The sequence below is a fragment of the Rhinopithecus roxellana genome, chromosome 15 (genome assembly GCF_007565055.1).
Source record: "Rhinopithecus roxellana isolate Shanxi Qingling chromosome 15, ASM756505v1, whole genome shotgun sequence".
NCBI lineage: Eukaryota > Metazoa > Chordata > Mammalia > Primates > Cercopithecidae > Rhinopithecus > Rhinopithecus roxellana.
This window is the reverse complement of record NC_044563.1, coordinates 11947154-11961115: the sequence shown is the minus strand read 5'-3', so window position 1 is coordinate 11961115 and position 13962 is coordinate 11947154. Positions and strand designations below refer to the sequence as shown.

Here is a 13962-nt window from a genome sequence, read left to right as displayed (position 1 = left end):
TGTTGCTATGGGGATCCTACATGAGGGGCTGTCGTTGGCTACCCAAGGACTCCCTTTCCTGCCATGTTTATGGCCTCTCTGGAGAAGGATGGCTGGGGTCCTCCCTTGGCTGCCTTGCCCCACTCTCTTGCGTCCCCTCTTCATGGGTTTCAGGGGAGCTGCTGACTGGCCTTTCTTCTTAGGGAAGAGATGAGCGGTGGGGGTGGAGGGACGGGGCTGACAGGATTCCGAAGTGCCCAGAAATAATTGGGTAGACAACGTTTAGCCCAGCCCAAGTTAAGAAACTTAGAAAGGCAATTTTGCCAGATGCTGGGGCAGGCTGGGGTGGGCTGTTGCCCCAGAAACCTGTGCTTGGGGGAAATCTGCCCTGGAGTCTGGTGCCACTGTGCAGGGCTCAGGGGACTGGAGGGTGGTGGAGTGCACTGGCAGAGTAGGGGGTCAGGGGTGTATAGTTGGGGCAGCTTCTCTGTCCCACTGTGACCAGCACTTGCCACTTGCAGCAGGCCCCTAGCCGCTGCCCCACAGGTTGCTAGGTAGGAGTGGTCTGCTTCTTCCTTCATCCAGGTCAGAGGGCAAGGGTAGGGCTTCTGCCTCTCTCTGAGATCTCTCTGTTCTTTCTCTAGCTCCTGTTTTGTTGGCCTCTTCTCCCTGTCCAGTTTCTGTCTTTACCTCCTTTTCTCTACGACTCTGTCCCTGGACCATGTGTCTCTCCTTCCCCAGGCTCTCTCTGGGTTTCTGTCATTCTCTGACTCTTTCTCTAGCAGTTTGGCTTTCCCTGTGTTTCTTTTCCTTCTCTGGGGTGGACTGAGAGCGGGAAGAAGGTAGTCTTGGCTTGAAGGCTGTGTTGAAGATGAGCTCACATAGCCACCATGAAGAAGGCTGCAGAGCAGGCATGAGGTGGCATCCTAGTCCCTTCTCCTGGGAAGGAGGAGTGGGAGGGCAAGGGTGTCCCTGGGGAGGAGCAGAGGAAAGTGCCAAGGATGCAGTAGTCGTGGGAAAGAAAGGCAGCAAAGGGCTCTTTGCCTGAGTGTGGGGCTGGAACCCATTTTTCCTTGTGATGTCCACGGTCTGACTTGTCTCTCTTGGAAATCTCTTCTCCTTGGGGTCCTTAGGTCCCCTGGGCCCAGCTGGCAGATGTGTGTGTGTGTGTGTGTGTGTGTGTGTGTGTCTGCATACACATACATGTATACACAGCTCTGCTGGTCTCTGTGTCTCTGTGCACGCCTGAGGATATATGCTGTGTACATGTAACATGATTTTGTGTCTGAGTGCGTGGGTGTGCTCTGCGCCTCCATCGATGCATATGTGGTGTGGCCCACATTTCTGTATGCCTGTGTAGAGCATCAGCATCTTTGTGTGTCTGCATCTGTGTTTGCATCTCCGTGTGTCAGTGTTTACCTCTGTGTGTGTGTCAGAAAGAGAGTCTGCGTGTCTGGGTGGACGCAGCCTTCTGAGGGCTGGAGATAAGATTTAGTGCTGATGTGACTTTTACTTGCTCTTGATGTCATGTCTCCTCTGGAACAAAGGGAGAGATGGAGGGAGGAAGAGAGAAAGGGAAAAAATGGTGGAGGAGAGAAAAAAGGAAGGAGCAGAGAGATGGAGGAAGGAGAGGGGGCAAGTGAAGGGGTGGGAAGAGAAAGACTCAAGCCTCAAGCTGTAGGGAGCGGCAGGAACGGGGAACAACTTGGCCAAAAGAAGAAAGGCAGGGGGTACTTGGGAAGAAGGAGTCTGGCGGGAGTAGGGGAGAGGAAAGGGGCTGATAGACAGGGACAAAAAGGGAAGCTGGGCTTTGGGGACCCATGGGGAAAGAGGCCTGTGGATGCCACCTCACTGTTTCTTTGGGTGGCGTGGTGGTCTGCTGGTTTAGATGTGGCACTGTGGGTGCCTGCATGTCAGTGACTGTGCAGGGATGTGTATTGGAGGCTGTGTGTGTGTGTGTGTGTGTGTGTATACACACCTAGGAGTCTGATGCATCTCTTTGTCACTCTGTGACATGTCTTTGTGCCTGCTTTTGTGTCTCTTAACCTTGTCACCTATCACCATCTTTCTTTCGATGGTGGTCCTCTCTGGGGTTTCAGTAGGAGAGTTAGGGGATGACACTGAAGGTGGGGAGGTGGGTTTAGCAGGTGGTGGTTCCACGTGGATAGGCTGGGGGCTTCCTCTGTGGCACTGTGCTCTAGACTCTGCAGCCCTCCTTATAACTCTTAAGGAGTCCTCTGTACCTTCGCCCTCTTCCCACTTGACACTGTGCCCGAGGCCTAGCTTTCTCCAGGAACCCCAAGATCCTGCTTTGCAGCCCCTGCCGAGCACCTCCTTTTTCCTCCCAGCCTCTTGTGGCAGGGCAAAGAGACCCAGAAGTAGCCGGATAAAGTGCCCTAGGAAGGGACCCTTGGCAGTGCCATCCATCACTGCCAGTCTCTTCTCCAGTGGTAGGAGGAGGGGCTGATGTCACAGGTGGATGTGGGGAAGTGAATACCCCAGTAGGGCTGGGGGCCAGGAGGAGGGAGCAGAGATTTCAGATTAGCGGGGAGACAGACTTTAGGGAGAAAACCCTGGGGCCAGCTGGGGCTGAGCCAGGGGTAGACAGGAAGGGAACCAGCCTCCACTTCACCAAGATGGCTGGTGCTGTCACGCCTGAGGGAGCTGAGCAGCTGGTTGCCGTGGTGACAGAGGGAGACTGCTGAATGCTAATGAGGCTGGCGAGGAGCTGGGCAGTGGAAGGGTCTGGGAGAGGGAGATGTGGCTTCCCCCAGCAGCAGTCAGGCCTGTGGGAGACAGAGGGTGGGTTCACAGGGCACCCGGCTCCTGGGCTGGGGGTGGGCAGAGGCCTGGATTCTCAAGGGTGGGAGCCTGAGAGCAAGGCTGCTTCTGACAGGGAATGTTGGATGTGGGTTGAGGGCTCTGGGTCTGGGTCCTGGGTTTAGGGGGTTTGGACAGAGATGCTGGTAGTTCTTGGGGAAAGGGTTGGTGGCAGAGTAGGAGGGTATTCAGAGTAAGGAATGAGGAGACTTGGTTCAAATGCCTGGGTCCTTACTTGTGTCATGGATAAAAACCTACGTCCTCCCAAGAGCTGTTCAGTCCTAAGGCTGCCCTCAGCGGCTGTGGCCTCCTCCTCCAAGTGGCCTCAGACTCAGACGTGGGGAGAAACCAATGCCACCCTAGAGAGATGGGGCAAAGAGGGAAATGTGAACCATCTGGCCACGTCCTTCCTGGCCTCCTCACTGCCTTTCCTCTTGGAACCCAGGCATCCTGGCCCCCGTCTCAGAAATACTTGTAACTCTTTAACCTTGCTGCTTCCATCCTGGCCCCAGCTTTCTATCCCTAGGGTTAACATCTCATTGCCACAGCAGTGGGACTGGTTTCCAAGGGTGACAGTGGCACTGCAGGGCTGTTCCCTTTCCTACCCTCTTGGCCAGACACCACAGGGGAGTGAGTGGGGCTGGGGGGGCTCTGAGGTTTGGTGGAGCTGGCTGGACATCTCAGGGAGCCCTGGGGTCTCAGACCAGCTGTGGGGCCTGGTGCTGCCAGCCTCTCTAGAAGAGAGCGTTCCTTGGCTGGTGCCCGTTGGGGACAAGGGTACTGATCCAGTGGCCCAGATTCCTTCCCACTAAGGCTGGGGAGGTATACTTTGGGTTAGGGCTGACAAGGCTGTCTCAAGGGGCCAGTGTAATTCTGGATGGAAATCCTAGCTGATCTTCCTATCAGTCCATTTTCTATTTTCAAAATCCAGCTTTTGGGTCATTTGAGAGAGGTCCTGGCCAGAGAAAGGGGGTCTGTAATTTATGAATGGTGTACTTGGACCTTTCAGAGAGCTGGGCCTCCTCCCATAGGGCTTGGCTGTCCTCTTTGGACCTTGCTGTCTGAGAGCTCTGAGCCCAGTCTCTCAGTGTCTCCGTAGATTCTACCTTCTCTTACCTGCTTCCTCTCTAATTTTGTCCTCTTGAACCCCAGTTTCCTCTTAGAACCCAGGTGTGCAGGGTCCCTACTATCCCTACAAAGGTTATTGGGAAGGGTACCTGGGAGGATTAGAACCCAACAGATGCCCTTCCAAACCCTGCTTTAGTGGAGGATCCTTTTAGGCCCGGGTTCTTTATACCCCCCATCTTTCCCCCTTTTCTGTCAGCATCCTAGGGGTAACTGGGATTAGGGGTGTTGGGGGGTTGGAGGCCCCCTTGCCCGCTTAATCCCATGCTAACAGGACACTCTCTCTCTCTCCAGGTGGCTTTGATTTTTGTGTCGTGTTTTATTTTCTCCTCCATCTGAATCGTTTTTCTCGTTGACCGTTTTTTTTTCTCTCCGCCTCCCGGAAGAAAAAAAAAAAGAAAAAAAGAAAAAGGAAAAAGCAACCCTCCCAGCCTAATGCTTCTCCTCCTTTTCCTTTTTTTTTTTTCCGGCAAGAAGAAAAAAAGAAACCAAAATCTCCTCTCCCCCCTGCAGCGACTCCCCGCCCCCTCCTTCCTCCGGTTCTGCCTGTACCCTTCTCACCCTCTCTGAAGCCCCTAATCTCTCTTTCTCTCTTCCCCTGTTGTGCCCTCCACCCGCTGTTTCGGCATCGGGCCCCTCTCCTCAGCTCCTGGGCTGGGGCTCCTCCCCGATGTCTGTCACAAGTTAAAAAGGGTTTTTAAATTGTGGCAGCAAAAGCTTTTTTCTCCCTTCTCTCTGGCTGATTTTGATGACTTGTGTTTTCTTTGTTTCTTTCCCCTTTTCTTTCTTTTTTCTTCTTCTTTTTTCTTTCTTTCTTTCTCTCCTTCCCCTTTCCAAGGTCCGGCTCACCTGACGTTAAACAGCGAAGGTATGGTTTGAAGTTTTGGTTTGGTTTGGATTGGATTGGATTGCCCCCAACCTGCGCCTGGATTTTCTGTTCTTCTCCCTGTCCCTCCCCTGTCCCCTTCCCCTCCTCCACCTGTCCTGACACCTTCCTTCCTTTCCTACCCGCTTCCTTTGCCATTTCTTAATTTTATTTGGGGGGGTGCTGGGGTGGGGGTGGGGGCCTGCCCTTGTCTGTGTGCTCCCCTCTCCCTTGCCCACCCTGAAGCACTCCATCCACCCACATCTCACCTTGGTTTCTGACATCAAGAGATGTTTGAACTCCTGCCGTTGTCTCCAGTCACCATTTTTTTGCGTTTTCCTGGTAGTGTATCTTGCTTTTTTTCTTTCTCATGGTGGTGTTTGATTTCCTTCCACTCATTCTAATCATTCTTTTCTATGGACCTAAGTAACAAGAGAAAAGCATGGGCTGGAGAAAGAGGGTCTTAGGCAGTCTCATCACCCTCACCCTGCTACTGTGGGAGGCCCCCATCCATGACTAGAAGGGAATGGGAGTAGAGTTGTAGGGTCTCTGCCTTTCCACAGTGTGCACTCCCAACCCCCTGCCCACCCGCACGCCTTCACCCTTGTGTCTTTTGAACGTCTCTTTTTTTTTTTTGAGACGGAGTCTCGCTCCGTCACCCAGGCTGGAGTGTAGTGGCGCCATCTCAGCTCACTGCAAGCTCTGCCTCCCGGGTTCACACCATTCTTCTGCCTTAGCCTCCCAAGTAGCTGGGACTGCAGGCACCCACCACTATGCCCGGCTAATTTTTTTGTATTTTTAGTAGAGACAGGGTTTCACCATGTTAGCCAGGGTGGTCTCGATCTCCTGACCTCGTGATCCGCCCGTCTCGGCCTCCCAAAGTGCTGGGATTACATTGAACATCTCTTAACCTTATTTAACAGATGACGACATTGAGGACCAGAGAGATGCAATGACTCGTTAGTGATTCCACAGCCCTAATTGGTGGTATGGTTGGGACTAGGCATTTAATTTTAGCACTCCTTTGACTAAGTGCCTACCATCTTTGAGAGCCCTGGTGTTAAGTAAACCTGGAGTCCTGTCTGAGCTCCTCCAGCTCTGGCCTACTCCAGCCCTCTGCTGTCACTGATTCTCTCTGAGCTCAGGGTTTTGGCCATCCAGACCCTTTGGCACTGTTGGACCTGCCCAGTTCAGCCCTCTGTTGGGGGGTCATCTTACGGAGGAACCTAGTGGGGTCCTTAGCCTATAGGCAGGACCAAGATTGGGCTACAGGGAGAAACTCGTATAGATATGAAATCTGGGTTGGATTTAGGTCTGGGGAGGTAGAGGCCTTGGAGTCTCGCAGGGATGTGAAATTATGGCAAGAAGTGTGGGGAAAGAGGAAGTCCCAAATGGAGAGTCTGGAGTAGGAGCCCTGGTTGGTTCACTCACATCCTTCTTGCCTCTCAGTGCCTGGTTCTGTGGGTGCTGGCTGTGGCTCCCCTTTGTCATAAGGGAAGGCCCTCCCAAAGGATCTCAGAAAGCCCCCCTGGAAAGTTCCACAGCTCAAGTATTATTCTAGTTCAAGTTTGGGGATTTGCAACTGGTGTTGGAGTAAGAGCCCATATAGGGACTTTTCCCCTTCATCACTGAGTTTTCTCATCCTGAAGCTATCCTGTGGATCTGGAAGTAGGGCTGGGTACCTGGAAGCCAGGTGCTGAGTATACAGGTTCACTGGCGGGGGGAGAGGTGGGGTGAAGAGTTCAAGCCGGCCTGGAACCCAGACATGGTAACATGTGCCCACCAGGGCCTTTGGACTGAGGCCCAGGTGCTGCTGATGAGGGGGGTGGTGGGGAGTGAGAAATAACTCCTGAGAAAGGACTTGCCCACATCCAGGCTGAGCTCCAGGCAGGATCTCCTTTGACGTGCACAGCCATTTTGTAGGCACGATGGTGGGATGAAAAACAGACAGGAATTACAGGAAGCCCCTGGAAATCTCTGGGAAGCTCTGGGGTCTAACTGGCAAAGAACTGGACAAGGGTGAGCTTCTGAGCACTCACTGTGGTGAATAAAGCAGGTGTGAATGGCCTCAAGGTGTAGTGAGAGCCTCAAGGACAGGAAAGAACAGAAGAGGAGCTTGGGGTGTAAATCTGGAGAAGTTTCTGGATGAGAGGGGTGCCTGTGTCAGGCTTTTGAACAAGTTGGGAAGTGTGAGCTTGACCCAGCATAAAGGGTGTGAGCAAAGGTGCAGAGTGGTGGGGAGAATGTGCCTCATGAAGGAGGCTAGGAGAATGAGTGGGCAGTTGGAAGGGGGAACTGGGGGCCTCCAGTGCTGAGGGCTGGCCTGTTTGCCTGCTGTGGGGAAGGAGGGATCCTGCACTCATGGTGAGGCCTCTGTTCCTCTGCCCAGTCTCCCCACCCCAGGCAAAGAGTGGAAGTCGGTGATCATGAGTCTGATGGGGTCTGTGGGGCTGATTGTCCTCGGTTTGTCAAGCAGCTCCTTCCTTAGAGGTCTTGAAGGCAAGGGAGTCCCCAGAGAAGCCTCTTCTCCCCTGTCCCTGCAAGCAGCACCTCCACCCTGGAGAGGGCCCTTCATCCCCTCAAGGCTGGGGAGGGACTGGCTCGGTAGCCCCTGTGCCTGACTCCCCAATTCTGCTTCTCCAGTAGGGTCCTTACTGTTCTCCGAGGGGGGGGCCGGGAGAGGAGGAGCCGGCGATGTGCACCAGCCAACAAAAGGTCAGTGATCCCCATGGTCCCCAGAGAGCCCAGCCCTCATCCTGCTGCAGGCTAACTGTGCTTCCTGGGGGGAAGCCAAGTCAATGCAGGCACATCCCCTTGTCCTCTCTGAGGCCTGTGGGAACTGATGGGCCTGCTCCCTGAGTGCCATTCCAAAGGCCCCATTAGCTGCCCTGGTGTGAAGGGCCACACACCTCCATTTCTTTTGCAAAGCTCAGTTGTTCTGATGACCTCTTTCTAGAACACAGGTATCTTTTTTTGTGGCAGTTGTTCAGGCTGATCCCTGGGAAGTGTCTGTTTCTTTGGTAAGGCAACCAGGCAGCAGGGCAACCCCAATTTAACCATCAAATTCTGGAAGCCTGCTAGGTGCCCAGTCCAGAGAGATTCTGGTTGGGAGCTGTGGCCAGCACAGGGCCTTTAAGCCTGCTTGGGGGCTCTAGCTCCTTTTTCTGTACTGAGGCTGCCTCTCTTAAGATAATCTCTTTCCTAAGAAGTTTGCAAGCCACTATAACAAGTCCTCAAGGAACTCTAGTGGGTGCCAAGCACCGGGGCTATGGAGTCCTATTTCCATTCTTTAGTCTGCTCTTCTGTTTGCCTGGATTTCTGCCATCCTTGTCCTCTCTCCAATGACTTGGTTCATCTCTTTCGTCTGACTCTTAAAAAAGCAGCCAGGCCATCCACACTGGAAGTCTCCTTGAATACCCCAGGTGGACCTGGTCACTTGCGGTATTTCCTTTGTCCACACTTCCCACTAGAAGGCTCATCACACTGTATCATAACTGTCACTTTACCTGTTTGCTTCCCAAACTAGACCAAGCTCCCTGAGGCCAGGGATTGGATATTTTTGTTCCTATGCCCCTGGTCCTTTACACAGCTCTTGGCACATAAGTAGCCGTGTGCTCAGCAAATTTATTTTACATGAGCCAATGGGCTCTGTTCCCAAGGGGCTGATTGATATTCTAACAAATAACTACAATAAAGTGTGGTCCATGCAAAGTATATGAAAAGTGTAGGCTCTTTTCAGAGGAGTTAATTTATTCATTGAGGCCAGGCATGGTGGCTCATGCCTGTAATCCCAACACTTTGAGAGGCCGAGGTGGGAGGATCGCTTGAGGCCAGGAGTTCAAAACCAGCCTGGCAACATGGTGAGACTCCATCTCAAAAAAAAAAAAAAAAAAAAAAAAAAGAGATTCCTTGAGAAAGAGAGGAGACACAGGGAGAGGCAGAAAGTTACCAACAGGCACGAGTCGTTTATTTGTGGGATGCTTTACAGTTGAGGAAGCTGGACACCACCCTTTCTCTTTCTGAGATGCCCACAGCAGCCTGTGCAGTTCTTGATGATCAGCTCCATTTTCCAGAGGGGGAAACTGGGACTTAGAGCCCAGCTTTGTGACCAGCCAAGGTCACAAAGCTGGTGGTGGAGCCAGCGCTAGCGCCCAGGTCTTCTTTCTCACATCACATTTCCTCTCCAGGGAGCAGTACAAGATGTTACTAGGCAGTAAGTGCCAAGTGAGCAGAACAGACAGCTGTAGAGCTCGAGAGTAGGGAGGGCGGAGGGGGGCGCTGGAGACCTTCCCAGAGGAGGTCTGGGAACTGGGCCTGGAAAGGAGGCAGCTGCTCTGTCCCTCATGCATGGGACTCAAAAATGCAGGACCACAACAACTAGTCTCTAGCTACATTCATCTTCACTGGGGACACTTGTAGGGCTACAGACTCCCCAACTGTGGGAAATAAACGAGCATCAGCTATTATCCTCCTTCCTGGGTCCGGAGCAATTAGGGGCGGTAACTGTGCAAGCGCTGCTGGGAGTCGTAGTTCCCAGTCGCGCCAGAGTGGCGAGATGGGGGAGAGCGCCCCCTGGTGCTTCAGGGCTTGTTTAGCCCAGATCTGGTTTGTGCTCTGTTGAGCCCCTTGGTCGCCCCCACAGGCTCACCCCAGTAGAATCCCTCCACCAGTCCCTTGAAGTCATGCCCCGACCTCCCCTACTCAGGTTCTCTCTCTCTCTCCTCACCATCTTCGGGTTTTCTTTCCACACTTGCTCATCCTTGGCTTTCTTTCCACACTTGCTCATCTCTTTTCTGTCCCTCTTCTCAAAGGCTTTCAGGTTCTCTTTGGCTGCTCCTCAGGCCTCTTGGCATCTCTGGGCTGACCCAGGTCTCTGGTGGCAAAGGGACTGGAGCCCGTGGAGGCGCAGGTTCCGGAGTAGCTAGCTTTGCCACCTGCCCCAGGAGACTGGAGGCAGAGCTGAGGAGTTGAGGAATGGCTTCGTTTCTCCACTTGGCCTTGGCAGTCACGGTCCAGCCCCAGCCCCGCCTCTTTCCTTTTTGCTGGCCTCTTTTGTTCTGTCCGAATCACTTTTTCACACAGTTGCCTTATTCTTTTCTTTCTTTATGTTTGACTCTCTTTAATGATATTTTCTTTGACTACAGTGAAGGTGAGGGAGTGGGAGGAGTGGCTTCTGGGTGGGACTAGTACATGTGGCAAAACCAAGGTCAAACACATTCCTTTTTCTGGTCCTTGAGCCCCCTGGTTCTCCCAGTGCCTGGGCAGCAGGCTTCGTTGCTATGGAAACAGCAAGGCCCCAGAAAGCCGTGGTTTCTGTTCCCTAGAGGTCCCTGTCCACTTTCGTTTCTGGCTGTCTTCCCATCTCCTGTACCTGTCCCCGCAGGGCTTGCTCCTTTATCCAGATAGCCGCGCTCATCCCCTCTTGCTCCCTCACAGTCCTGAGCCTTCTTCATTTCTTGTCTGTCTCTGCGATGGTTCACCTTTCCCCGGCTCTGCCTCACATCCCTCCTCCTTGCCATTCTTCCCTGCCTTCCCCTCTTGTCTCTGCTGGGGTCCTCACTTTTGCTTTCTGGCCCTCCCCACTGGTACCCTAAGTAGACAGAGAAAGGGATTCAGACTGTCCCGATATTGCCCAGGCCCCCATCAGCCTTGCTGTCCTGTGACCTCAGGAAACCAGGCCTTGCCAGCTGCAGCAAGTGCTGTGCCAGGCTCAGGGGCAGCAGCTGGTGCCTTGGCATCCGGAGGCAGTGGGGACAGAGGCTGTGGGCAGCCTGCCCAGAGAGAGAGAAACAGGCTGTGTGTGGAGGGGAGGGGATCTGCAGAATCTGCACTCCAAGACCCCCCCGCCACCACCGCACTGCCTCAACACATAGCACTGCTGCTGAGCCCTGCCCCCACCAGGGGAAGGCAAGTGCCTCCTGGTGGCCCTGCATGCACCCTGGCATTGTGCCTGTTCTTGCCTGGGCCTTGGGAGCATCTATTGAGAATTCCCGCATTTGGTTAGCTTGGCCTCTTCATAAAGACTCTCACGGCCAGTGTTGTTCGCCCTGCACCTGTCCTGTGAGGTAGGCAGGGCCAGCTGTGTGCCACTGCTTAATGGCCAGAAGTAGCCACTGGTAGAGCCCAGGTCCTCGGGTTTGTCCTGACTTCATATCCGGTTCTCTTCTCTCTGTTTGCACTCTGGCTTGCGCCGGTGTTGTATGGAAACTTAAACTTCTTGGTACTACTGAGTCATTGTCTTCTCACTTGTTACCAGCTTACAGAACGCTGACAATCCCTCAGGCTCTCCCAGTAGTTTTTGCTTCTGCTTAAAAAGTGCCAGTGGAAGGGCCCTGTGCCAGGTGCCTACGGACATACATGCAAATACACAGACATGCGCACACACGAGGCCCAGGCCTGCCCTTGCCCTGTCACTCTTTGGGCACACACAGGTCACATCCAGGCACTCTTTGCTCTCCACCTTGGGCCTGTCTGCGCTGTCCTTGGCTTGGAGTAGGGAGCTGGGGGTGGAGATGATAGCTGGGGCGGTGGCCACCCATGTGAGCTCTGCCTGGTGGCCTGTTGCTATCCGGTGCATATCCCTGTCGCCTGCATTGCCTTCCTGTGTGTCTTCCTGACCCTTCCCCCATTCCCCCACCTCCCATTCTCCTCATCTGCTCCCTGTTGCACAGCAGGCCTATTGGTCCAATCCCATATGGTGAGGCTGAAACTGTCTTCAGGCACTGAGATTGGCCATCGCTGGAGGAGGGGCAGGAAGGGAGGTGGGCTGTGCATAGGAGGCCCTTGTGGACCCTGCCATATGGGAGGAGCACCCAGGGAAAAGTAAGGCAGAGCCTCTTACTTCCCTTCTATGTCCCTTTGTTAAGGGGAGTGGCCGATGGGAAGGTTGCTGGGGAGGAGACAGTGATCACCCTCTGCTCTGCCGGGTCCTGTGGCAGAGTAATTGTCAGCTGTCAGTATGGGAGCCACTTAGCAGCCTCCTGGTTTGGAAATGGACACAGGGGACATTGACTTTTGACAGCAGAGACGGCAGGGTCCCGAGAGGATGGTTGACAGGCTGAGGGAGGGAAAGGGGCCTAAAGCTACAGGTTGGGACCTCTGGGATCCTGGTGCCCAGGACCAGTGCCTGGGTTGCTGGACGGGAGAGGGAAGCACTGGCGTACCCTACCCCATTCAGCCTTCTCCGTTTCCCCACACCATGGCATCCAGGCAAGGAGGAGTTTGTGGCGACCTTCAAAGGCAATGAGTTCTTCTGCTACGACCTGTCACACAACCCCATCCAGAGCAGCACTGACGAGATCACGCTGGCCTTCCGCACCCTGCAACGCAACGGCCTGATGCTGCACACAGGCAAGTCGGCCGACTACGTCAACCTGTCCCTCAAGTCTGGGGCTGTCTGGCTGGTCATCAACCTAGGCTCAGGTGCCTTCGAGGCCCTTGTGGAACCCGTCAATGGCAAGTTCAACGACAACGCCTGGCACGACGTCCGGGTCACCCGAAACCTGCGCCAGGTAGGGGGAGTGAGAAGAAGGCCAGGGATTAGCTATACCTGGGGCAGAACGGGGGTTGGGAGAGGGGGCTGCCGGGAGCTTGTGATGGAGGGATCAGGGCTGGGCAGTGAGGTGTGGTTCTGGAGAAGAACAGGGATTGGGTCTGTGAGGGTCCCAACATAAGGCTGCAGTGGCTGGCAGGCTTCAGAGACCAGGGAGCTGAGCTAGGAGGAGGCTCCAGAGCTGCCCCTGGGCAGGAGCCTGAGGGTAGGGGAAGGACTGGGCTCAGATTGTTGGGAGCAGCTGGGCTTTCAAGGACTGGGGCTAAGAAATCAGGTAATTTAGCAGGAGGGCAATTCAGGAGATGGGAGGAGTGAGCCAGTGCCTGAATGGGTGTGCCTGGGTGCCAGGGGGTGGGGAGGGGGTTCTGTGGAGTGGGCAGGCTTTGGCCTGGTGGAGAAGATGAGGGTGTCCCAACACTTGGGCAGCAAAGCATGAAGGCAAGCCTGAGTTATGTGTGGGGGCAGGATGTGTTCTGCCCCCAGCTGAGGACTTTTTAGGGCAGAGGCAGAGATGGAGCCAGTGAGGTGGTGGCATAGCAGGTGGGTGACAGAGAGCAGGACCAGAGAGGGGGCTTGGCTCCTTATCTCCTCTAGGCAGGACATGCCCTTCTTTTCCTTCTCTTTCTTTCAGCCCTTGGGAGGGCTGCCAGGCCCTCCCAGCATCCATGGCTTGCTTTCTGCCTCCTCCAGCTCCTGGGCAAGCCCATACAGGTGCTCAGAGACCTTCCTGCATTGGCTCCTGCAGACAGGAGCTCCTGTTCCCAGATGCTCCCACCAGACAGTTCCTCTTAGCAGTGGTCCTCTTCTCCTTTCCCAAGGCCTCTGGCCAGTCTCTTCCTAGTTATCTTCTCTGAACTTCCTGGTTCTATCGGTGTGGTGGCTAACTTTCCTTGTCTCTCCTCCTGTCATCCTCCTTCTCCTCCCCTTCCTCCCACTGAAAGGCTCGTCAGTAGGCTCAGGATCTTGGCTGGCCTCCCACTCGTCTTACCTGTTCTGATTTCACACCATCGATGATGATCTAGTGGGGATACCTCTTCATTAATGCCACTCCTCCTTGCCAGGAGAACGCAGTGGCTAGTCCTTCTGCTTTTCCTTAGACCTGCAACTACCTGTTGCAGCCGGGCTCCTACTAATGTGCCTATTCTTAGTGGCCCCTGAGTTTCACAGAGTGACATGCTTGGTGGAGTCACTCCTCAATGCAGGGCTCCTCTTCTTGTCAAATCATCCCTTTACCCAATCAGAGGGCTGTCCCGTGTTGTCATTACCGAGTGCACCTGAGTGTGTCATGTGCATTTGTGACGGTTTCAGATGCCACACACATTTTATTGGGGAGTATGGAGGACTCTGGTGCTTTCTGCTCGCTTTGCTGTCTCTATGACCAGTGCTGTCACCTGGTACTGACTTCGGCAAGATGCTCCAAGTTCAGAGTCCCCATGCATCATATGACCAAAAAATACATGGCACATCCATACTGGGAACAGAGGGGGGAAAAAAAGACATGGTCCCTGCCCTTCCAGGAGTTCAGCTCTTGAGGAGACAAGATGAGTCTGTTAAAAGTGAATAGAGCAAAGCCATGCCAGTGCCAAGTGAACAGCAGAAACCTTAAACATCCTACGACTAG

The 13962-nt window shown here is 54.1% G+C and overlaps 1 protein-coding gene across 3 annotated transcripts in view; it reads left to right on the top strand.

Annotated features, from left to right (window-relative positions):
• The window catches only part of NRXN2 (neurexin 2), a 153321-nt gene that overhangs the window by 25300 nt on the left and 114059 nt on the right, over positions 1-13962 (top strand). For 2 of the 3 annotated variants that reach the window (XM_030918581.1, XM_030918582.1), the window contains 3 exons: positions 4763-4792; positions 7433-7504; positions 11999-12300. In XM_030918581.1, coding sequence (XP_030774441.1) covers positions 4763-4792; positions 7433-7504; positions 11999-12300 — 404 coding nt within the window. The remainder of the gene's footprint in view (positions 1-4762; positions 4793-7432; positions 7505-11998; positions 12301-13962) is intronic. The other variant, XM_030918583.1, reaches the window with a different exon arrangement.